Here is a 23,966-nt window from a genome sequence, read left to right on the forward strand (position 1 = left end):
TCGCTTTTCGTTTTCTTTGCCTTGGCAGAGTAGAATGTAATATCTTGAAAAGTGAATCCTCTTTGGTTCCACACAGAGCAATGTGTAGTGATAATTTTATCTGAGGAGTCTGTTGAATTTAATGGATTATTTGTAAAATGAAGTGTTGTTTATAATAAAATATGATACAAAATAAGAAACTTTCAGGATAGATATTTAATAAACTGTATAATAAATGTGATTTATTATGGGGTAAAATTGAACTGGTTTTGTAGTAATCAGGAAAATTCACTGATTTTAGTTCTATACTATTTCTGTTAGTACTGAAAAAAATGTATTTTTAATGGACAAAGTTAACAAAGAAATTCATAGAAAACTGGAGCAGTGGACGCTTACTGGCCCAAGCATTTCTCTGCCATACTCAAATATAATGTTGTGCTCAAAGCAGGGACTGTGTTCATATTTCAGAGAAAGTAGAATGTTAAGCTTATTTGGTGCACCTAAACCTCCTTCATGAAACCTCATTCAAAAGAGTTGTCTCGGCACCTTTTTTCTTATTGTAAAGATTAGCTTACGAATGATGTATTTTTACTATCAACATACGTCAAACTCTGCTTCCTGAACAAACAAAAAGTCTATTAAATAAATAGGTCTGTTGGCACTCTATTAGCTATATTTTGGACTTTACCAAACACGTTTGAAAGAAATTAGTTGTTTTTCCATTTCTGGTTGCACTACAGATGTGATGAGAAGCCAGACTTTGCTACACAGAATTCTTAGTCAACTTTGAGAAGCATTTTATTGCATAGATAGTCACTCAGATAAAGAGGGCTGCTTATTATAAAAAGTAAAAATTGACAGGAGAAAGAGTACAACTTCCTAAAACAAGATGCTTAAAGGTAGTTGTAGGGATTTATTTTGGCAAGTGAACTGTGAATGTGTTTGAACTCTATTTCTGACTATGATTCATTGGTTTGAAATATTGATGGGTTAGAACATACACACTTTTGATTATATTATATTAATACTGCTTTCAATTTAGAAGAGCCTGTACCTAAGGGTTCAGTAACAGCAACAGCTGGAAAATAAAATTTTAAATATGCTAAGGTATAGAGAAAGCTCTTCCAAGTATTTGTGAATTTAGCTTAGAGGGGATTTGGATGTCCAAGTCTTCTAGCCATATTTTTTTGGCTCAGCCATAAATTTGGGGATTTTCAATGCTTTGCTATGAGTCATTTAAAATTATCAATGTTGGGACTTGCTGATTACTAGTTAGGCATTTTATTTGTCATCCCCAGGAAAGATGTCCAGAGACCGGGCTCTGAGGAAACAGCAGCAATTGAATAATTTGGTAGCGGTGGTGAAAAAGCTTGCTAAGCCTGGAGATGTGATTGTGGATTTTTGCAGTGGAGGGGTAATGTATATTTTCTTTACAAGATGCAATTTCTTTTGACTTTATCTTTGCAGTTCCTGAAGGATGCAGCCACAAGGCAAAAGCCCAAGCTCTGAAATTTTAGCTGCTTTCAGAGGTTCTGTCACTGGTTATGGGATGCTCAGCCTGAAATGGGTCAAGAACAGGTTCACTGAAAAGTGATTTATAGATTGTTTTTTGTTGTTTATTTTTGTTTTCACAGGGCCATGTTGGAATTGTTCTTGCTCACATGATGCCATCATGTCAGGTAAGTTCTAAATCAGAAGTACAGACAGTGTAAGCTTTTGATCTCTGATAATCATCTTGAAAAGGGATGCATCCAGGGCGAGTAAGCATGAAGACGTAACTGCTAATTTTAAGTCTTATGATCTAGTGAGAAATTCTTCATTAGCATATGTAAAGGTATTTATCACATTACATTAGTTGGGAAAAGAGGAGATGCCATCCCTGAGAAGGAGGATTTAGAAAAAAGTACTTCTTAAAAAATGAAGAAGAAAAGAAAGAAGATTGCTTTAGTGTACAACCGTTTAATTGGGTATGCTTTGATTCAGCAAAGCATCTAATTAGAGTGTTAAAGTGCACAGGTGAGCTTATCCCTCTCTAACAAAGATCTTAAGCTTGTATTGTAAAGTTAGTGTGAAGATGAAACCCTTGTTATGAGCCTAATGTCTGGCAGTGTCTCTACTCCCATTTTCTCATGATCTTAATGGTTTTGAGAGCTTATTAGCAACGTAAGTCCCCATGTAATTCCACCAGCTTCAGCCAGTATATGCTCTCTGCCCTTTTGAAAGAAGGTGTCTTGTACTTCCGGCTTTGAGTGACCAAGTGGCTGGCTATTCAGTTCCAGCTGCTTGCAGTGTAAACTCTAGGGTTCACTTAACAAACACTATTGAAAACTAGTTTTGCTGATCAGACCCAGACTTCCTCATGGGGACTTCATATAGTCTGAACAATACAATGAATCAGAGAACCATTCAGGCTGGAAGTGACCTCAGTAAGTCATCCAGTCCAAACTCCCGCTCGAAGCAGGCCCAACACTGAATTTGGATCAGGCTTTGTCCAGTTGGGTGTTGAAAACTTCCAAGCATGGAGGTGCCACAACATGACTGGGCAACCTGGTCCCATGCCCAACTGTCCTTGTGGTGAAAATTTCTTTTGTTACATCAGTTTGGAACCTTCCATTTCAATTATGTCTGTTGTATCTTGTTCTCCCACCATGCACCTTCATAAAGAGCCTGGCTCCATCTTCCTGATAACCTTCTTGTTGGTACTGGCAGGCTGCTATTAGGTCCCCTCCCCGAAACTGTCTCTTCAACAAGCCCAGTTTCCTTAGCTGCTGCTCACAGAACAAGCGCTCCAAGCCCTCGACCATCTTGGTGGCTCTCCACTGGACTCGGTCATATTCTTGTCTTGGGAGTCCAAAACTTGATACAGTATTTCAGATGTGGCCTAGTGGACCCCAAATAAAGGAGAATAAGGAAATAACATGTTAAGATGTTTGCTATTAGAAATTCCTAAGAAGCTATCCTTATATGTTAGTACTGGTAATTAATATGTTTTGCTCTGCCTGTGACTCAACAGGCCCAATTAAGGAATAATGCACAGACTGATGTAAAATTTTTCTAGAAGAAAGGTATCATATGCCAGAAGAATTTACTAGTAACTTCTAATTTTGTAATGCTGTGTCATAGAGATGAAGATAAAATTAAGAGATTCTATAAAGAGAATGATTTCTGGTAATTATTAAAAAGCCTGGCACCTTTCTTTTCTTTTTTTTTCCTATATTAGTAGAAAAACAAGATTTTTTTCCTATATTGGTTTTATATAGTTCTCTGTTTTTAACATAAACAATATATCACAGTTATTCTGGAAAATGTTCTGAAAGAACATCGAACAGTGTGATGGACATTACTTGCTTTTTTCATTCTGTTCATAATTGTGTTACATTGCTTTGAGAACTGACTGGGTGAGATGGGACCCCGTGAAAGGAGTGGGAGACTGCACCTTTCCTAGGCATGCTCCTGGACATTCTCCAGGTAGAGAAAGGTCCAGAGCACTTACAGACCAAAGCTGGGAACCAGTGAAAATAATAAGACTCTGCAGGGAGGAGCAGGCAGCCAAGCCTCAGAGAGGAGGGGAAGAATTCCCCAGGGACCACCGAGGCTCACTCGGAGTTACTGAGTTGGCTGGAAGCAAGCATCTTCATGAAAGGACATGGTGGACAGGGACTATTCCCCATATACCCTATTTACTTCTGTTCTGCCTTATCCAGTAACTTGGACTTTCCTTTGTTTAGAAAACTAGATTTCTAGGGTGTTTTTATCCTTCAGATACACCCTTTTGAGTTTAAAGCTTTTGGTTGTCATTGGGGAGCAATTCAAAATTGTCTGATTTGGAGGAAAATGGTTCTTCATCCTAATAACAAATTTGATGCAGAAGTCAAGAAAGTAGCAGTAGAGTTGAATCATCCAGTCTCCAATCAAACCTGCGGAAGCAAACACCGGGCAGCAGAGGAGATTTAAATTTAAAACCTCTGCAGATTTTTTAGCTTAATCCCAAATGTTGTGAGGTGCTTCCTAAAGAAAATGAAAGCTGTACCTATAGGAAAACATAAAATATTTACCATCTGGTTGGTATTGGTATGTCTTAAATGCCTTCACTCTCTATTGGGTTCCCTGCTAGATCACTTTGGAGGAGGTCTCAAGCCCTGTCACAAACAATTTGGAGAAGTTTTCTCAACTGAACTACGAAGTTATGTGCTTATTAGTAATGTATTTTGATTTGTCAGTTTACTTTTGCCTTACTTTCCTGTGTGTGAAATCTAGGTGGTGCTCATTGAAAATAAGGAGTTGTCACTGATCCGTGCTAAAGACAGAAGTGATGAACTAGGTTTAAACAACATTTGGTTCATTCAAGCAAATTTGGACTATTTTAATGGGACTTTTAATATTGGGGTAAGTGAGAGGTTTTTTTCATTTCTTTTTGGTTAATTACTCTTAAAACAACTAAAATATTTGAGAACAGAAAATTATATATATTCTTACAGACAAGTATTTCTGATGCTGTACAAAGCACTCGTGTTATATTAACCATTGAATTAGTTGAATTAGTTTTCTATTTATTATTTGTTGGAAACTGGCATCACTTTTGTCATTATATGAAGAGTGAAGAAAGAAGTGGCTGCTCCAATCATGTACAAAATAGATAAGTTTTGCCTGCCATATTGAATAAAAATAGTGTAGATTCTTGGTTTAGTAACATTATTTTAAAATTAATGATTTAATAACAGATGTACTCTAGAGAGGGTGCCAAAGAAGGGAGAAAAGACTACTGTCACTTGAAATTACCCAAAGTGAGTCAAAGTCAGAGTTGGACAAAGTGAGCACAGTAAAGTGAGGTCAGAGATGTATTTTAGGTGACAGTAAATGCATTTTAAAGCAAAGCAAACAAGACTACATTATGCAAAACTGAGAGCAAACTATCATGAAAGAGAGATTATTATATTGATAAGTATATTCATTGTGAAAGGTATACTCAAGCTAGATTTATAAAGGCAGACTGATATCCTAATTTTGTAGGACTCGTGTTGAGCACTTCTGTTGCGGTCAACAGGTGCTACTCTGACTCTGTTTTAGGTGTCTTGTCATTATTGTAACTGAGCAGACCACGGAAGGGACCTGAGTTCTGCAAGAGCAAAGCAGATGATTTGAATGCTGATTCAGAGCATGCGTATTAGCTCCTGAAAGTAAATAACGTGAATGTCCGTCTCTCCACAGTTCTGCAGCCCTAGTGAAGAATAAGGCATAAACAGTCTCTTGTAACTCCATAAGGATTCCCATCTTCCAGTTTGAGCTTCTGTTAATAGAATATGAGCTTTTACAGCGTGTCCCTAGTTTTTAGTGGTCTGGTTGTTCCATAAATCATTCATCCAAGGACCTGTTATGGCTGTAGCTTAGTTTGCTTAAGGCTGAAGGTTTGTGGTACAGATAGGCATACATCCTCCAGGGCTATTTAACTGTTTGGTTATCTGAAAAAGGAAATGAAATACAGTGCAGGAGAAAGAGGAGAGAATAAAATCATATTAGCCCAGTTCTTCCAAGTGTAAATTTCCAGTTCTCCAGCTTGATTCTCTGTGCTGCATTGTCACATAAATCTCACAGTGGATGAACTCTAGCTCTGTTTCAGAAAAATCATGATCTCGTGAATAATTTACTAAATTCTTTGTGCAGAATGTGTTACTATAGTTTATCGGTAAAATCAGTTTCCAGTTTTGTGCTCATTTTTGTCTTAATTCTTTGGCCTTTTCTTAAAGTTAATAATAAGTTAAGTATTTCCTTGGAGATTTTATTAAATAAGAAAGTGTTATACTCTTCCTTAAGTTTTATGGCAAGAAATACGTTAAGTGTGTGTCAGAAAAATTCAGTTGAAAATTCTTCATATCCTGGTCTTTTTTTTAAGTTTCTTTGACTTGATTCTGTGACCTATTCAATAGACAAAGCTGGAACTTTCCCTTTTCAGGAGTAGTATATCAATCTCAGCTTCAGAATTAGTTGCCTCCCGTGCTGATTCACTTTTTCAGGATGAACTTATGTTTCCTACACAACCTTTCCCCAAATAAGACTGGAGCTGGCTGTTTTACTTGCTAGTAACAGAAGTGTTTGGAAAATAATTTAAAGTTCAGCTTCATTTGTATCATTATTTCATAAGCACTGGTCTTGGACTGCTGAAACAATTATTATAATTTGCAAGAAAAATGAAAAAATAAAAATATGAAGTGCATTGCAATAACAAGGTAGCATAATTGCATATTATTGATGCCCTGTAGAAATAATAGAGACAGTTTAATTTTAATTTCTAGAAGATATATACAGCTCAAACCAGGTAGAAAGTTCTATAATCCTGATTGTATTACATGGTAAATGAAGTATTTTACAGATTATTTTCCCGTTTTTTAAGACTATTACTCATATAAGGGAAAATGGCAATATAATATCATAATACATAAAATACAGGGATCTACAAAGTTTGGCAATTCATCATTTATAAACCCATCTTCTGAAGTTTGCAAGCTCTTCACTCATTGTATAACTTTGACATCGTCAATAAAATAATACAGCATAATTGCGAGGGTGGATGTGGTGACAAGAAATTCACTGGTTATGGACTTCTCAAGTGAATATTAAATCATAGAACTTTTCTGATATTCTCATTCTGAAATGAATTGTCATGTGTCTTCTTGTTGCTATATAAAAAGTGCTTGAAATATAGAGATGTATAGAAAAATTAACCTTGAGCTCTCTAGTTTTGGTATTAGTTTAAAATGTGTTTAAATGCGTTTTTAGTTACCTTGACATAAAATTATATTACATTATTTAGCTATTTTCTTACCTGTTATCTGCCACGAGTTCAAAAGTAGGTTAAGAAAAAACCTGTCAACCAGCTAATTCTCTTTTGCTCCACATAAAATTGCTGCTTTTCTAAATCATTGGAGTAATGGAGATCAAGGTTCTGAAGCAGTTTATCTGAATGGCAAACTTGCTATTAAATTGGAATATTACATGATGTAGTACAACCAGCAAACATTAGAGGATTTCAATCTAAAAGTGAAAACTTCCCAAACATTTGCATGTAGTGTTTGTTTACATGCCAACACCAGCATAGTCTTAAAGTTCTTTGTTGTTTTAAACATTTATTATTTTATAGTACTCGTAGCGTCTTAGCTAATTTGTGGGAACAAGCTGAAACAAGTTGAAAAGTTCAGTTTTGGGTTTTTTTTTTTTGGTGTGTTGAGTTGTTCTCCTTTTTAAGAATACTGAAGTGAAGGTGAGGTTTCAGGAAACGCTCCTCTTTTCCTCCCGCCTTTCTGTGTGCAGCAGGCCGTGCGGGGGGGTTTCGGCTCCAGAAGCGTAGTACGGGGCGGTGGACTCGCGCTGCATTAGCGGTATTGCTGTCTTCAGGGAAGGGATCTTGGCCACGTTACTTTCCTGTGTCTGCAGATGTATGGATTTGTGAGCTAAACATGCTAGCTGCCTTTGTTCTCACTTTTTATTTAGTTTAGATAGCAAGTTTAATATGTAGGGCACCCTGAGAAAACTTGGTATTGAATTTTGTGACTTTTCACTTAACTTAAATTGATTCCGAGGAACCCAAATAAGAAATCAATTGGTTTGAAATTCATACAGGCTCAACGAAACTACTGTTTTTTTATCCGGCAATGGTTTAATGTCTCTTTTCCAAACACACAAACAAAGCAGAAGTCTTTGGCTTCTGCTTGGGGAAATGGGCATGTAGCTATAATTATATTCCATGATTCATCTAAAATAGCTGTGATATTAGGAATCTCTTTCTGATGTTAAACTATCTTTTTTTTGTTGTTGTTAAATTCATATCAACAGAAAGCTTTCATTGTGAAATAACTACATTTCCTTATTAATTTTGTAGTATTCTGCTTGAGATGACAATATTTGTTACCATCTGCATGTGGTTACAGTTCAGCTGATGATTAATGGTCTGTTCAGCTGAGCTTTCATCTAGCAGTTTCCAACAAAAACTGTCTTCATTTTAATCCACATCTGAGAGCAAAGTTTTTACTTCCAATTGCTGTAGTTGAAAATTGACTTTGAAACTTAAAATGTGAGCTTTGCCATTTTAAACCTTATTTCTAAATTTATCGTGAATAAAACACATAGAAAAAACGCAATTTTACAAATATGCACAGCTGCATAAAGTAACAGGCACAATATTTAATTAAGGGAAAGGCACACTATATTTTCTGCAGGGCTGAGAGGATGCAGAAGCAGATCTACTTGAGGCCTGACTTTTCTTGATTTTTCATTTGATGTTTGGGATTCTCTCCTGTCTAATAAGGTACAAATGAGAATGGGAGTTTTTTGCTGTCTTTAAAACTTAAGAACTTACTATCGTTGTCTTCCCCATTTGTCAAAAGACAACATTTTTTTCTTTGGGACTTAAAAACCATTTAAAGAGTCACTTGTCAGATTCAAGCACTTAAAAGTGTGCTGGGTATTGCTCTCCGATGTGCGAACGGCTTTTGTCAGTGATGCGGTGATCTTTTTTCGAAGTATAAAAGCATTTATGTGATTCTTTGTAGTGTTCAGGAAGTTGTTGTTTAATTGTCTGGGAAATTAAATAAGGAACTATTACATACAACCTCACTACAGTTAAGAATGATAATTTAGGATTCAGCATATTGTATTTACTGAACTTACTGTAAGAAAAGCGTGGTGCTTAGGGGCAGTGTGGACATCAAAGGTAACTTGTTAAGGATGGAGCGGTTGCTCCCCTGAGTAGGGTGTTTGCTTAGAACTAGAAAGCTCTGCCTCCCTTCATGGTTGCAGTGTGGGGTGGCATCTCATTAGCTCACCCAGCGTAGCACCATCATCATTCTGGTGTAGGATGCAGTTTTGTTTCCAACCCCTGAGCCCTGCTGAACACAGAAACTGTGCCCTGCAGCACTGTATGGTCCCAAGGCGACTGGAGGGGACAGCAACCAGAGCTAGTCATGGAGGAGAGTGCATGTTAGAGATGGTATAATGCGGTCTCTGTGCCTGGATTTTGGGAAGTTTCAGGTGTTGAGAATGCTGTTTCTCCATGAAGTTCAGAGTAAGATTGCATATAATAATAACATATTTATAACTGACCCTGTTTTATAAACTATGTTTGGGAGCACCACTGTAGTGACACCTAGCAGATTTAGTCTGATTGCTGTGGGAGGCACAGTATAAACATTGGTTGATGGTTGCAGCTCCGGGGTGCTTGGAAGCCAAATAGAGAAGGCAGAGAAAGGGCAAGAAGGTAACAAAGTTTCAGGCATGCTTTTGAAAAATCCAGCCTTGTTTAAGGTTTCTTGATTTAGATCCATGATTGGTAATTACCTCTGCAAAGCATGACTGTGCTTGGTAAGACTCTGGTTGGTATTTTCTTAATGCATCTCTAGAATTGAGTTTAGTTAAAAAAAAAAAAAAAAAAAAGTGTTGTAGGAACCATCTCCTGTGGCTTCCATCTGGGCATGTCAATGAAATTTGCAGTTTTCTTTTTGTTTTTTTCACTGCAGCAGAGAAATTAACACTGCTAGATTGAAGCCCTTTCTGGCAGCAGCTTTGTCTTGTACCATAGTGCCTAGTAGGTAGTATTAAATGAGTTGCTGGTTTAATACATAGGAGGGTTTTTTGACACCTAGCAAAACAGAGGCAGGCTTTTCACCTCTGCTCTAGATACAGAAGAGGAGAACCAAAACTCAGAGGAAGCTGAGAGACATAAGTTTTATTTTTTAAGGGGCCAAGGTGAAGGACAGTGGAGAAATTTATCATCATCTCGTCTGTTATTTGTATGTGAATGAGTGAGATTATCCAGTCTCTTTAGACTCCAAGGTTTTTTTTAGGGAAGATGGAAAAAGTCTAGAAATCCTTCTTTCTTTAGAGTGGCCAAGAGTGTTGAATGCAACTGAGAAGCTGTAACACATGTGAAACTTAGCATCTCCCAAGTTCATACCCATAAATTGCTATTACACTTCAGGGCATCAGTCTAGTCTCTTCTGCAATTTGATCTGTCCATAGAATACATTGGCAGACTTTTTTAATGAATTCATTTAATGTACAAAGTTTTGAGTTATTAGTCTAGATGTCTGTTAACTTCAAACATCAGTTTTAAATGCTTGAAGTGTTTCATCTCACGTATGATGAACACTGACCCTCAGAGAGAGATGGAATTTACCTGCTGAGGAACAGTCCTAATGGTATCCTATTAGAAAACTGGTTCTTATATCAAGGCTTCAAGACTTTTGAAGCTGATTTAATTATTCACACATAAGTACGTGTCCCACAGTACTAACAAATCAATACAGTTTCAGAAACACCTTCCCTACTAACTACAAATCTTAACCTAGTCTTGCCACTTAGTCTGCCCACCTTGTTCTTTTCTCCCCCCCCACCCCCCAAGGCTTTTCTGAACTCTCCTAGAACACTTCTGTGAGTCATTCTGGGTTCTTCTGTTATTTTTGTTTGTTTGTTTCTGGTTTTGTTTTCTCTTGGCATGTAAAGAATCCTTAAGGGGTGAGTAAATGGCTTATTTTTTCCCCACTGCTAGAGTAATCTAAAGTACTCATTATGTTTTGGATTGCTTTCCTTGCTTTATTTTCTTTTAATAAAAACTATAAATGAGACAGGTTTCTTTTTCCTTGAGAACTCATCTATCCCTGTTGCTTATTGCTGCTTGTAGTCTTTGTAACATAATTCCTGTTGTATCTCATCATAATGTCAAACAAAACTGTGGTAGTAGGTTTGGGATAAATAAGAGAAACAGTAAAATGTTTGAAATAAAAAGAGCTTGTTGAAGGTGAATTTTGACATCTTTGTTTGTATTAATCTTTGGAAATACATGCAGAAGAGAAAGTAAAAAATTGTTGTGAGATAACTTATTTTTAATGCAGTTTGTAGATTTTCATAGATTTTAATGTATGTAACACTTGAGACAGATCCCTGAACATATTAACAATCGTATTAACAATCCTTCATCCATTTCAAAAAATGTACATGGAGAGGAATTTTACAGAAATGCTGTGTACAGGCACTGTATTAGTTTGGCACAGTCTCAAGGTGAGGTTGAGTAGATCTAAAAGCTCTGGCAGTGCCAGATATGAGGTTGGTATCACAGGAGGCCGTCTTTCATCTGTGTATATATGCAACATTGCTCTACATTTTCAAGATGGTAGAGAACTGTTGAACCATAGTTATTCAGGAAAAAAATAATTGTCTATTTTATGAGACAAAGATAGGCTGAAAGCTGGTACTTTTACCACTTCAATATCATTTAATCCATTATATAATCAGTGTGTATTGGAAATAATTGCAATCACAAAAAGTCTTTATATAAAATCAAATTATTATTTAAGAAAATCATATATGTAGTTGAGAGGTGAATTTGGGAGAAAAGATGCAACCATTTAGTGTGTGTGTATATATATATATATATATATATATATATAGTTTCAGAGTACGATAAGGCCCTAATCTTACCAACATTTATGAAATAAGGAGCTCCTCGCAAAAAAGTCTCATGAAAGCATATTGTTGCACTTGGGGGAAAAAAAATAGTTGAGGGTTTGTTAAACTGCAGTCCTAAATTCTTTCAGTAAAAAAGAGTATTATAGATAACAGCAATGATGGATATGCCAAAATGTTCTCCAAGCTGTTACATATAATCATTAACTTAAGTCTTTAAATCTTTTTTTCCAGTGCTAGTGATGATGTTACATAATTATTTTCTTATGCAGTGCTAAATGACCTTTTAAAAATGACTTTTTGTCATTTAATTTCTGTAAGTTTCATGTTCAGCTTATTTAAGTATTCTTCTTCATATGCAATTCAGTAGCTGGTTTGGGTTTGTTTTTTTTCCATACACTGGAGAGGAGGTTTAATGTATTCAGAGCACTCTCGCTCTCTTGTCCTTTCTCTCTCTCTAGTTTGTCTATACAGTACCTTACAATCAAATGATCAAAACTTATGCTTAAATACTGTCCTTTAAATGTGACCTTCAGCTATATCTGTTATTCTCTTACTGTTTTTGCTGGTCCTTTCATACTGAAATCTGTCTTTGGATCACGTGTTTGTATTTCTAGGTGCTTTTTGCTTGAAATAAAACTTGACTTATCACTGTGGTTGCTTATGTTTTAATGTTTTTCTGGAGCTATGTTTTCAATTGAGTTGATCTGATGCAGTGCACCTGCCTGTTAAGTGCTTTTGGTGAGTGACCCTTGTTCAGTGTCGACAGTTCCTTAAGTGGAGGGGTCATGGAGTTCCTTTGACATAGAAATAAAAGAAATGAAAAGCTGAGGAATTAAGGACCAAGTCTTTGCTTTAATAGCTTTCATTGCAGACTCTCCTTTGGATATTTAAGTAACTCAATCAACCAAGAAAACACTGCAGCAGGATTTTATGTACAACACTGCTATAAAAATTTGCCCCCTCCCCCCCCCTTTTTTTTTCTTCATTGCAGGTAGCTCTGCATGCCTGCGGTGTGGCAACGGACATGGTGATTGAACACTGCATCAAGGCTCAGGCAGCCTTTGTCATCTGCCCATGTTGTTATGGCTTCATTCAAAACACAGTGAAGTTTACATATCCACAAAGGTAAACTAAGGCTAGCAAAATAAATTTTAAAATGCCAATATAAAAGAAGAAAGAAAATATTAAAAGAGATTACAAGCAGTCAGTTGAAAATAATTGCAAGTGTCCAGGCTAAATAGGTTCACATTTAATACAACTGTCTCCTCCTCTTTCTCTTTGCAAATGTATCCTGGAAAGGGGGAGACATTATTAATTCCTGAAATATTTTTTCTGGATTTATCTATTCACAGCAGTTCACAAAGACTTTATAGCATCAATACAGTAGATATGATACTTGGGAATATGTGTAATATGTAGACCTCTTACCTTGAAATCACTGTGTTAATAGAAGACTCAAGAAAGGTACTGTAAGAAGGGGAACTAACAGTTTAATGTCAGAGAAAGATGTAAGCGATCAGCTTAAAGAAATGGGTCTGCTTTATACCACAGTTTACTGCTTGTGAAGTTCTTCTGATTTATTCTCAAGTAGACAAGCTCACCTGTATTTCAGTTTGTATTTTTAATACTTCTTCAATGGACTGTGCAGATATTTTGTCTTCTCCAAATCTGCCATGTTGGAGATGCTTGTATTTCTTAGGCTTAAGAATTTTAGTGGCTCTGATATATACTGTGATTTATACTATATAAATATAGTGTAAAAGGTAGGCATAAAGTGGCAGAAGATAACAGCTTTCCAAGGCAGAGTTAGATGGGGGAGAGAGTTATTTTTCTAAAGTTGAGCTTTGTGTTTTGGATGTCCAAGATGGATTGGATTTAATTCTAGTAGGAATTACAACTTTTTCTTAGGTATATTTGCTAAAGTAAGAAATGGAAACATTCTGTCTTAAAAGGAATCAACAAATCTAAAAAAAGCTTATGCTTCCATATTAAATACTTTTCATACTGTTCCGTAACATCCAAGTGTGCTGTCGTAAAAGTGCTTGAGGAGTAAATATTTATATTTTTCAGTTGGATGAACTTTGCATTTAACTGTGCTTTCTTAGTCAATTGGATTCTTTCATCTGTTTATAAATGTCCCTTTTGTTTGTTTTTTCCTCTAACACAGTAAAATAAGTATTCTTAAGGAAGAGGCAAAAAAAAAATTAAAGCCTTCTAAAGTTAGCGGTCATATAACTTTTCTCTATTGACTTGTTTTAAAATTGACTAGATGCTGTTTAACTTTTGGCCAGTTACATCTGCAGGTAATGAAGACTGCCCTTCCTGTTAGGAATCTTTCGTTGCTGTGGATGATGCAAGAATGTAAATTGTTGTGGTTTTGTGTTTGCCAGCATTTTGGATCTAAAGCCCTGGCCCTTGTAGGAAATAAGTGGTTCATAGCATATCAACCCAGGCTTGAGTAACAGTTTAGTTTTTTTTCTTTCTTTCTAAGTTTATAGGATTAGAAAACATGATAGCCTGCCCTTATGCACATATTGCCAGATTGCATACTCAGGTTCCATCCTAGAGATAGCTTACTTTTGTGGTAAGACACACATAAGATATATGCATGTCTAGAGGTTGTATACATGTAAAATAAAGTATTTATGTGAAAATGTGGAAAAAACAGTAAATTCTGTAGCATTTATAATGATTTAAAGAGAGAATTTCTATGAAGAATACAACAGAAAAAATAAAATGACACCTAATGTGCTTTTCTATTCTAGTAAACTGGAACTGTTGTAGTTTTTTGAATACCTTTCTGTAGGCTACGGATATTACTGTTTTGCTTAAAATGTAGTCAGATATGTAAGGATTGCTTCTATTTTCCATCTCTGTTTTTTTAATGTTGATTGAATTGGTCTTTTTTTTTTTCCCAGCCATCAATTCAAAGCAATTTTATCCTACAAGGTATGTAAAACATACTGCTGTGAGTTGGGGGGGTTATGTGCCCTTTCCTGCCTTTCACTGGGTCTTGTCAAATTAAATATCAGTGTTTATCTTTTAACTGCGAGAGGGAGCATGTGTTACATGTGATGATGATTAGCAATGCAGATGTCCTTGTGTTGCTTTCTTTCCACCATCCCTTTTTTAAGGCTTTTTTCCTTCAATAAAATAAAATGGTTTCTCCACAAAAGAACTTTTTTTTTTATTATCTTAAAGTATAAATGAGCTCTGCTAAAATATTATTAGGATAGAAGTGCTATTTCAACAAATATAAGTTAACAATTTCAGGTTACCAATCATTTTATTTATTTAGCTCTTAAATACTGATGTTTGTACTATGTAAATGTACAATAATTTTTTATGTGGAATTATTGCTTCTAGGGATCTTATTTTCTGATAAACACCAGATTTCTCCCTCTAAGTTATGGCCAGAAGATTGGACATTATGAGTAGGAAGAGATAATACTCTTCAGCAAGAATGTTATACAGTATAATTTTTAAAACTTCATTCAAAAGGATTTAAAACATATTCAAGTGTGTTTGATCTAGCATGAGGTTAAACCAACACATAGTTAATCCTGTAATCAACTTTTGTTAGCAGCTTTTGTTCAATAGCTAGTTCACACAGAGACAGAAAGATTTTATTGGTTTTGTGTATTTCTTGGGATAGGTCTCATATCTTCTTTAAGGATCTTTGTGGTTTTGTATTTAGAGATTTGAACTAGAAATGCCCTCATTTTTGTTTTTGTTCTTTTCTTAAATTCCTCGCCATAATTTTAATTCACATGATAGTTCACAGAACTTAAATCCAAAAACTCATCTGATATATGGGAAACCTGTGTTTCTCAAGTATGTATGCTTATTGATGGGCAGAAACTATAGGTGTGGTTCATGAGTTTGAGAAGTTGGGGAGCTGGGGTCTAGGTGGAGATAGTCCAAGAGAGAAGTGAGAGAAAGAAGCAAGGAAGCACGCAGAACTGGCAGAAGGAGGATAACAGATGGGGAGTGAAAAAGGACAGGAGCAGAGAAGTGGCCAGAAGACAACTGGTACAGATCCCTAAAGCTGTGTCTAGCATATATAACTGAGCTGGTGAAGAGCAACTAGTTCAGAGATTTGAAGGTTAGATACAGTTAATGTGTCAAGGGAAGAAAATGTTTGCGTTAGAGGGAAGCAAGGTGTTCGGAACTTTACTAAGAACTGGTAAAATCCTGGACCGGGGTCTCAGCAGTTAGAATGTCGAAAAGCCTATGAATTCTGGAAGTATGATGCAGAATAATCCTGTATTACAGAAATGTGCAGGAAAGAGTATTTATACTCTCCAAATGCTTTGTGGAACAGTGGGTGTAGCAAAGATGCTATATGTAGCAGAAAAATGGAGATTGTCCCTTTTGATCATGAAGTAACAGGGCATTTTTAAAAAATTTAGAAAATTTCCAGCCACTTTATAAGGGAAAGTTCAGTTATTTGATAGTGCACTAATCTTATCTTCATGACAATCAGGTTTATGTTTTATTAATTTACATGGAAATAAATTTGCAAATTAAATTATTTGGCAAATTTGAAAAATAAATTTTCAAGTAATATTTGAGATGTTAAAAGTGGCACAGTGGATTTGGACTTGCCTTTAGTTTTTCTCTTAATTAACATTTCTTTCAGCATGGCTGAAATCAAGAAGAACTCAGGTTTGAGTTCAGAATTTTATTTACTAACGTACTATTAAATGTGGACTTGTTGACAGTACAGAAGGACAGGGTAACAAGTACAAAATCAAGGAAACCTAGCTTAGGATAGTGTGTCTAATCTTATTAAAAGTCAGTGAAGATTTTTTTCTTTAAATCTGTTAATCCATGGAGGTTTAAATCACAGCACTTATCACCACAATAGAAGTTCCAGCAACTTTTTATTTGTGTTGCAGAAGTGCCTAGGGGGCCAATAACAATGCTAAAAATATTGCTTCCCTTAATAATGTAAGAGAATATACAAATGCATCCTAGGCTGGATGGTGCCTCAGATAATCCTAGATATAAATAACTTTTGTTATACTGCTAGCTATATGTGATTTTTATATTTCATATTAATAAATTGTTAAAGGTTATTGGCTAGTAGCCAAAGCTGCCATGTGTTAACCAGGCACTGTCTGTGTCCTTCCCCCCCCCCCCCCCCCAAGTTCCCATTTCAAATTCATTTCTCTTATCTTCCATTTTAGTGAGATCTAAAAAGACATCTAGAAGTCTGGCATTTCCAAAACTTTTTTTTATGAGAACATTATGCCATAATTCATTAGTTTATAGCTGCAAAGAATAAGGCTATGGTAGCTGTAGATTTTTACCATGATACGCTTGGAGACTCTATTTGCTTTGCTCCCTGTAGGAGAACTGAAAAGTAGAAGTCAGTTACTTTTGAAATACAGTTTTGAAAACTTAATAAAATTTGAGGGTGTTGGAGAAGGCAGGTTAACTGTTTATCCACACATATAGCTTGGGCAGTTTATAGTTATAACCTTTGCTACTTTAGAAATGTTATTCTCCTCATTTCTGCCAACAGGGGGTGTGACAATTTGGTGATTATATCATGGGAAAATGATGTAGTCATAACTCAGACTTTAACTTTTCAGACTGTGTCTGTAGAAAGCCAAGGCATTCTTGCGCATTTGAGAGTCAATCCAGATTTTCAGGTTGAGTGGCGAGGCTCACCTTGGCTCTGGTCTAGTCTAACAAGCCAAGAGCTTGGTTTTGCAAGAAGCCAGATTGGCTTGGTACCTACAGGCTGATGGGGAGTTCTGTGCTAACTTGCCTCTTCTCCCTCTCCAAAACCAGCCAGTCCCAGCCCCTTTTTCTCCCCAACCTGCCTAACAGCAGCCACATTGCCTCTGGCTTTCCCTCTCCTGCAGTAGTCACTCTGGATTTAATGTTTTTGGGCTCTTTTGTACTACACAAATAACTATTTAAATTACACTGAGCAAAACTTACGCCAAGTCCTAAACATGTTATAGCATGTTCTTGTCTTGCTTGCATGTTTGTTATAAAGCTGTGAGCCAAAAACCCTTGTGTAAATCAGCTGTATTAGGGAAGAAACATCCCTGTCTCAAGATATTGTATATTCATTTAAATCAGTAATCTTTGAGTTTCAGGTAGCAAGAATATTTTATTTTAATTAAAAAGGTACATTGTATGAGCAAACTTCTTTGCAATTGGGTGTCTAGAAAATTTATGGGATTGGATGGAGCATACTGTGGAAGGAGCTACCATCTTTATTTAATAAAGATAGGATTTCTTTCAGTTGTTTTTGTGAAATGCAGACTTTTAGATGTTTATGATTCCCTAGTAAAAAGATGGAATTAAGGTATCTTTAGCTGAAGTTGCTGTCTCTTCATTTATTACAAGAACCAAGCCTTTAAAATCATCATTGTATATTAGACAAGAATCAAAGAACATTTTTCTTTTGATTTGAGAGAGACAAACTCGTTTTTCAAAGCTAGCTGTGGAAGCTTTCTACATTGCATAGCAGAGGTTTTTTGTTATTATCTGTTTCTCTTTTCTCCTTGTGGGAGACTTGGGGAGGTTGTACAGTTCTCAAATGGTTCTGATTAATCTGTCTTCATGCTTAATATTGCAGCTGTCCCAAATAGCACAGTTGTCATTAGAGCATCAATTCCGTTGTTATGTTTTCAAGGCTTTTCCTCTCACCATCTGGTTAACTCACCTTGCTTAGGTTGGCTTATCTTTGAGAGATCATTTGTGTAGCCTAGGCAGCATTTTTTGAAGGCAAGTGAGGATGGTGTTCTGGGCTGCTTCTGCGGTGTTCAGGCAGGTAGTAAGGGGAGCGCTTACCCCTCACCGCACCATACCTCTGGGCAGCAAGGAAGGAAGAAATCAACAGTACGTGTTTTGGAAGCCTTGCACAAGCTTTAAGTCAAACAGGGATAATTTGAAAGTGATTTATGTTTGTGTTGAGGCAGGAAATGTTCCCATCCACAGCCAGATATTTTTTGCCTCACCTTTTAGGTTGATCCTGAATTGATTTTGCAGAGCAGAGGAAGTTTTTCCCAACAAGATGATTCTTCCTGGATTCTGAGTAACTGCTTAGGAGAAACATCCAGTATTTAAAATTGCCTATTTAAGAATTCTGTCTTGACTGCTCATTAATGCAGACATACTGCCCAGTGATGACTGTGCTAAAAGAAGGCTATGTTGCTCATCAGTAGTTGAAGGAAAAATTAGTCTGCAGTATGCCTCTGAAGAACGCTATCTTGTAGAGTTTGCATCCAGCTGCACTGCTGTGGGGAATTGGAGGAATTTAAACCAGGAACAAATACTCTGAGTAGAAATGTGGGATTGATTATAAACACTTGATTTACACACACTTTCACAAGCAAGGGCAGCATGCAAATTAGGATTTGCACACAGATAATTTTTCTAGAAATGTCATCTTCAACTGATAGCATTTTTTTGTACTTTGTGTTTAATCAGATTTTTCTTTTGCTGTTTGGAAGAGTGGAATGATATTGGATCAGATTTCTTTACTTTTTTTTCTAGGAGCACATGATTCTTTGCAGATTTGCAGATCAGACAGCTGTTCAGCTTCCACCTGAACGCCGACTAATAGGTATGAATTTCTATAGAGCAGCTGTTGTGTAGGCTATACGTAGTAATGTGCTTACCTTCTTTTATAAAGGAAGAAATACTACATTTATCAGCAGGGCATTAAGTTGCTGTCTTCTCATTATACTTAGAAAAATTTGAGTTTTTCAGCTTTTTCCCCTTGCTCTTGCCCACTATGGTAGTTGAAACTGTTTTCTTCCTTCAGATTTTTCAGTATGAGCTAAAGGGTGTAGTTTTGCATTTTACTCATTTTTACTGCCTCTGCACCTGTTCTTTCTCGCAGCATTCCCTGAAAAGAGTGATGTTTTTATGAAGCTCAGCAGAGCCCTACTGTTGCCAGTCTATCTCACACTAAAAGCACATCTTAATCCTAGTAGTGGTTTTCTGCATGCTCCCTTTACTGTGCTTGTGGTCACTGATGATAGCTCCCTTAGCAGGGCAAACACCTAGTGCCAGGTGGAAACAATCAGGCTAAACAGCAGCGGTGGGGCTAGCTTCAGTATTGACAGGCTTCAGAGCACACAAACCCGTACAGCCCACCTCATTGTTAGGAGCACAATTAAAAAAATCCTAGAAGGTTTTATGTTTCTTTTGCTGTTCTTTTTTAACAATGAAGAATAATTGTAACCTGAGGAGTTTGCTCAGAAGAAAGTTTGGCTTACTCCTTACCTAGTGTGCCAGCCTTCCCTTGGGAAAAGACCAGTTATGGCACAGCTAAAACGGTGCGTGTTTCAGTTTTCACCTTTCGGCAGTCGCTTCTGTGTCAGGTGTGTACATTGTTATGGGTTTGGGTAGCAGCAGCTGCCTTCTGTTAGGTCACTTCCATGCAATTCATGGCCAAGGCAAATTCATCCCTCAGATTTCATTTGCTTAATCAGGTGTCAAAAATTTTTGAGAAAAATAATATGCAAGAAGACATCATAAATGTAGAGAGAATTTCTTTACTCAGAAGGACAGCAAAATGCTAAAACTTCAAATATTTAATCATTATAAAAATATGTTATAGGTAACTTCACATCTTATTGTCTTGAATATTTTTGCAATGTTTTTTAAATTCTGACAACATAGAAATCAATAAAAATATAAGAACAGAAAATTTGGAGTGAGCAAAACAAAGCAATTTATTCATTATGTGCAAGATTCTAGTATTCTTTGACTTATTAAGGGGCATAATATGCTCCTGTATGGTATTAATGTTCTGATGGAAGCTATAAACTAGCTTCCAGGTCAGAAAAGAGAGAGAAGGGGCTGGGAGCTCTCAGGATGTAACTGTGCATTCTTGGCTTGCAAAAAACACTTATGAAGTACATCAAAGCTGTAGGAGCAAATAATCATAATGTTTTTAAAAAGCTTTGTTTGAAGAATTTCAAGTACTTCCTATACTTATTGCACAGAAAGAAAATAATACAGATTCTGAGATAACTATCTATTTTATAATAAATTTGTCTGCTCTTTTGCTATCATCACAGTATTTGGAATAAAAAAAATTTGGCAGTGTTTCTGTTATCAGTGTAGCACCCCACCTTGTCTCCTGCTGCTAGCCAGGTAAACTGAAAATTGGAAAAGGACCCAACAACTTTTCTGAAAGATTGTAACTGTTGTCTGTTCTCTACCTCTGAAACTACAACTTCTCTTCACAAATTTCACTTTCATGTGCTTTTCCATGACAAAAAAAGAGCATAAATCTTATTCCTCTTCCTGCCCCACAGGAAACCTCATTGGCTTTTCTGTTTTAAAGAATCTTAATTTTTCTTTTAAGTTCCACATGACATTAATTTGTTTCAGTGAAGACTATTCCCATTCCAGGTTTCTTTTTCAGCTTTGAAACTGGTTTTGCAGGAGTCTTGTTGGAGTAGTTTAAATTCTGCTTTCAGATAATTAGAGTAAAGGTTGAATCAGACTAGTGTTACAGCCATGGTGAGGTTTTATTTATTTACTTTTGTGCAGTGCATGATCAGTTATTGAGAAACCTCTGTAGATTTCATTTAATGAAAATATTCCCTGAACAGCTGGTCACATTTTTTAATTGTAGATGGTGGAAAATGACTTGTTCTGTTTCATTTTCAACTTTTTAGGATTAATAAAATGTATTTTAGCAATTACCCACTGAATTTATACAGCTTCAGTGAAATTGCAGACCATTTTGTTTCTGGAAGCCCCGCTGTACTCCAAGTACAGCATACAGGCTGTGACTGTTATCATGGTTGAAACAGCAAATTTTTCAAAGGAGTTATATCACCAATTTCTGTAGTTTCTGTGAATATAAAAATATAAAATTGTACCCACTTCCACTACACACAGCAATTCCCTATTAAATTAAAAAAGTTCTGTTTACACTGTACACATCTGTTTTATCTACCATATGCAGTAGTGGAACTTGACTGTAATTATGCTCAGTGTTTTCATGAACATCACTCCAACCCACCTCATATTTTCTGTTTTGAGTGAACTCTGAATAATAATGATATTGCTGTCAGTGGCATGTGTGTGTACATGCCATTTTGTTCGGCCAATCACAGAAGGTAGTTTTCTTTGAAAACCCAAATGTAGAGAAGAGTACCACAACAAGTACCTGACAGAGATCAATCCTTCTTGGATATATAAGGTGATAATTTCTACCTGCAACATATAAATCCGTATAGGACTGAGTTGGAAAGATCTTTTTCAGGCCTGTCCTTATTGTCATATCACTAAAGTGTTTCCTATCCAATGACTGCCTCTCTCAAATTTCGAGCCACCAACAGAATGGAGTATAAATGTCTTCATCTGGGTGATGTAGAAGCAGTGAATTTCTTTTGTAACTCAGGAGTTGAGCTGGGGAGGAGAACATACTTCTGACCATCAGTTCACTGTGAAAAGGCAAAAAATAGATTGAACGTGAGTACTGTATTTAAGTGTGATGTGCATCAGCTGTACTGAAATCCAAAGATATTAAGGGGGACATATTTGTGCCATCTACCATAAACTTCTGCAGAGCACCTAAGAGATTCATACCAGAGCTCATAATGTTGGGTATTCAAGTTCTGTATATATTCAAGGAAGAGAAGTAGGCAGTTCCCGATGGTAGTTCAAAATACCTGACTTATATCCTAATGGTAAACAGAATGAATAGTCCTGTGTCTCCCCTTTATCTCTGACCCCAAATATATTAAACTGTGCTGTCAAGAAAGAGAAAAGAGATAGGAACATTGGCTTTGTCTATTTTTAAGTAGATTAGGGTTTTTTTATATTACTTACTGATATGTTTTCCTGACATTGAATATTGAAGTGCACGTTTCTGATATGTGTTTCTATGTTTTTAGACTTTTTATGCTCTCCTTTTGCTCTCATTTTAGGAAAGCAGTGCATGGGGCTTGTGGATCTGGATCGGGCATGGGCTGCAGAAGGACGAAATTACTCTGTCCAAGTGATATCTATGGAGCCAGAGAGTTGTTCCCCAAAGAACAATATGCTTGTGGGCACCCCTACTTAGAGTGTGAAACTTGCATTTAATTTGAAGTTGAACTTAAATCCTTGGTGCATGATGATGTCCAGCAGATACGAGCAGAGCTGGGAGCCAGACATCGTGCATCTTGAACTCATTGTGTTTGGAAAAAGGAAGCAGCAGGAAAAGTCTTAGAAAGTGCACTGCCTGCAAAGCATCACAAATCGTACTTGTAACGTGTCATTAAGCAGCTTTTGGTTCTCTTACTGGGAAGTTTCTCGATCTGACACCTGTCCATGGAATCATATCCACCAGCAAAAGTTCAGAAGAGAGTTGGTCTCATTGAAGGGAAAGCGATTTCCTTTTCAGTAAAGCTGTCTTGGCTGCTTCAAAATTGCATTCATGTTCAAAACAGCATTTGTGCCCATAGGCAGAGCATTTATCTGCCCATAATGCAGATCAACAGAGGAACTGAAAAGATCAAATTTATAGTGTTACTGAGGGCAGGCTGTGCAACAGGTGGTGGCTTGACTTTGCTAAAGAATTCCACGCTACTGTAGCAAGATTGTTTTTAATAAAGTTTGCAGAAATACTTCTGGTATCATTCTGCTTATAGAAAAATGCATTCTAATTTGTCAGTCCTTAAAAAATTTTTTTTTTATCATCTTTAAATATGATGCTGGAATTCTGTGATCAGGTATTTGAAAGTGTGTGTAGTTAAAGAAAGCAGAACCCTGTTTATCCATTGACCAGACAGCAGGAAATGGTGAGGATATCAGCAAACTGCTACTTCACTGCCACCTCTGCTAGCTGAAGTGTATTGCTTCCCATTCTTAAGAGACTCACTGACAAAAGCAATATTTAAGAACAAATCATTTGTCTATATACATAATTTTCATTTATTTTCACATTTGGTTTAAAATTTGAAAAAAGTTGCAGTTATGGAACTATGTGAAAAGATCAACCACAGATGTGCTGCTGTAAAATGAAAATATATGTTCTGTGCTCTGATTAGAGGACACTTTTCTACTCTAATTTCAAATCATTTGTAGACACTATCACAATGGAAAATGAAATTTTTCCTGCACGGTTATGGGTTCAGTACATCTATGAATTCTGCTGTGGATTAGTTTAAATATATTCAAAGTCTCATCAGTGTGAACATATCTTCAGTGAGTGTTGCAAACAGACCTACAGGACAGCAAAAGATGTTGGAGAGAAAAGGGACCCTGAAATATTTTATTCCTTGTAAAAGTTATATCTCTAAAAGATCTGAATATTTGTTTTTTTTATGTGAAGTCTGAAGGAAGCTGCACACTGTTTTATTTGGAAGCACAAAGGCATGCAAGTAGGTATGATTTCAGACCTTTAGCCTGAGTTCTTGAGTAGATAATGTTGTAGTACTTTTTTTTAAACTTTTTATAATCACAGAAGGAGTTGCGGGTTAGAAGGATGTAGATCGAATACAAAATATGTGGCAGCACCAATTGCTTCCAGGCTTTTCTCTCATGCTCGCCCAAAG

At 36.4% G+C, this 23,966-nt stretch overlaps 1 protein-coding gene across 6 annotated transcripts in view; it reads left to right on the forward strand.

The window, feature by feature from the left end:
• GSTCD (glutathione S-transferase C-terminal domain containing) overlaps window positions 1-23,034 on the forward strand; it is an 87,820-nt gene extending 64,786 nt beyond the window's left edge. For all 6 annotated transcript variants that reach the window (XM_067297586.1, XM_013951880.2, XM_013951882.2 and 3 more), the window contains 7 exons: window positions 1,278-1,393; window positions 1,614-1,658; window positions 4,237-4,365; window positions 12,425-12,558; window positions 14,352-14,382; window positions 18,955-19,024; window positions 22,356-23,034. In XM_067297586.1, coding sequence (XP_067153687.1) covers window positions 1,278-1,393; window positions 1,614-1,658; window positions 4,237-4,365; window positions 12,425-12,558; window positions 14,352-14,382; window positions 18,955-19,024; window positions 22,356-22,492 — 662 coding nt within the window. In that variant the 3' untranslated portion in view covers window positions 22,493-23,034. The remainder of the gene's footprint in view (window positions 1-1,277; window positions 1,394-1,613; window positions 1,659-4,236; window positions 4,366-12,424; window positions 12,559-14,351; window positions 14,383-18,954; window positions 19,025-22,355) is intronic.
• The last annotated feature ends 932 nt before the right edge of the window (window positions 23,035-23,966 follow it).

Source organism: Apteryx mantelli, chromosome 5 (assembly GCF_036417845.1).
Source record: "Apteryx mantelli isolate bAptMan1 chromosome 5, bAptMan1.hap1, whole genome shotgun sequence".
NCBI lineage: Eukaryota > Metazoa > Chordata > Aves > Apterygiformes > Apterygidae > Apteryx > Apteryx mantelli.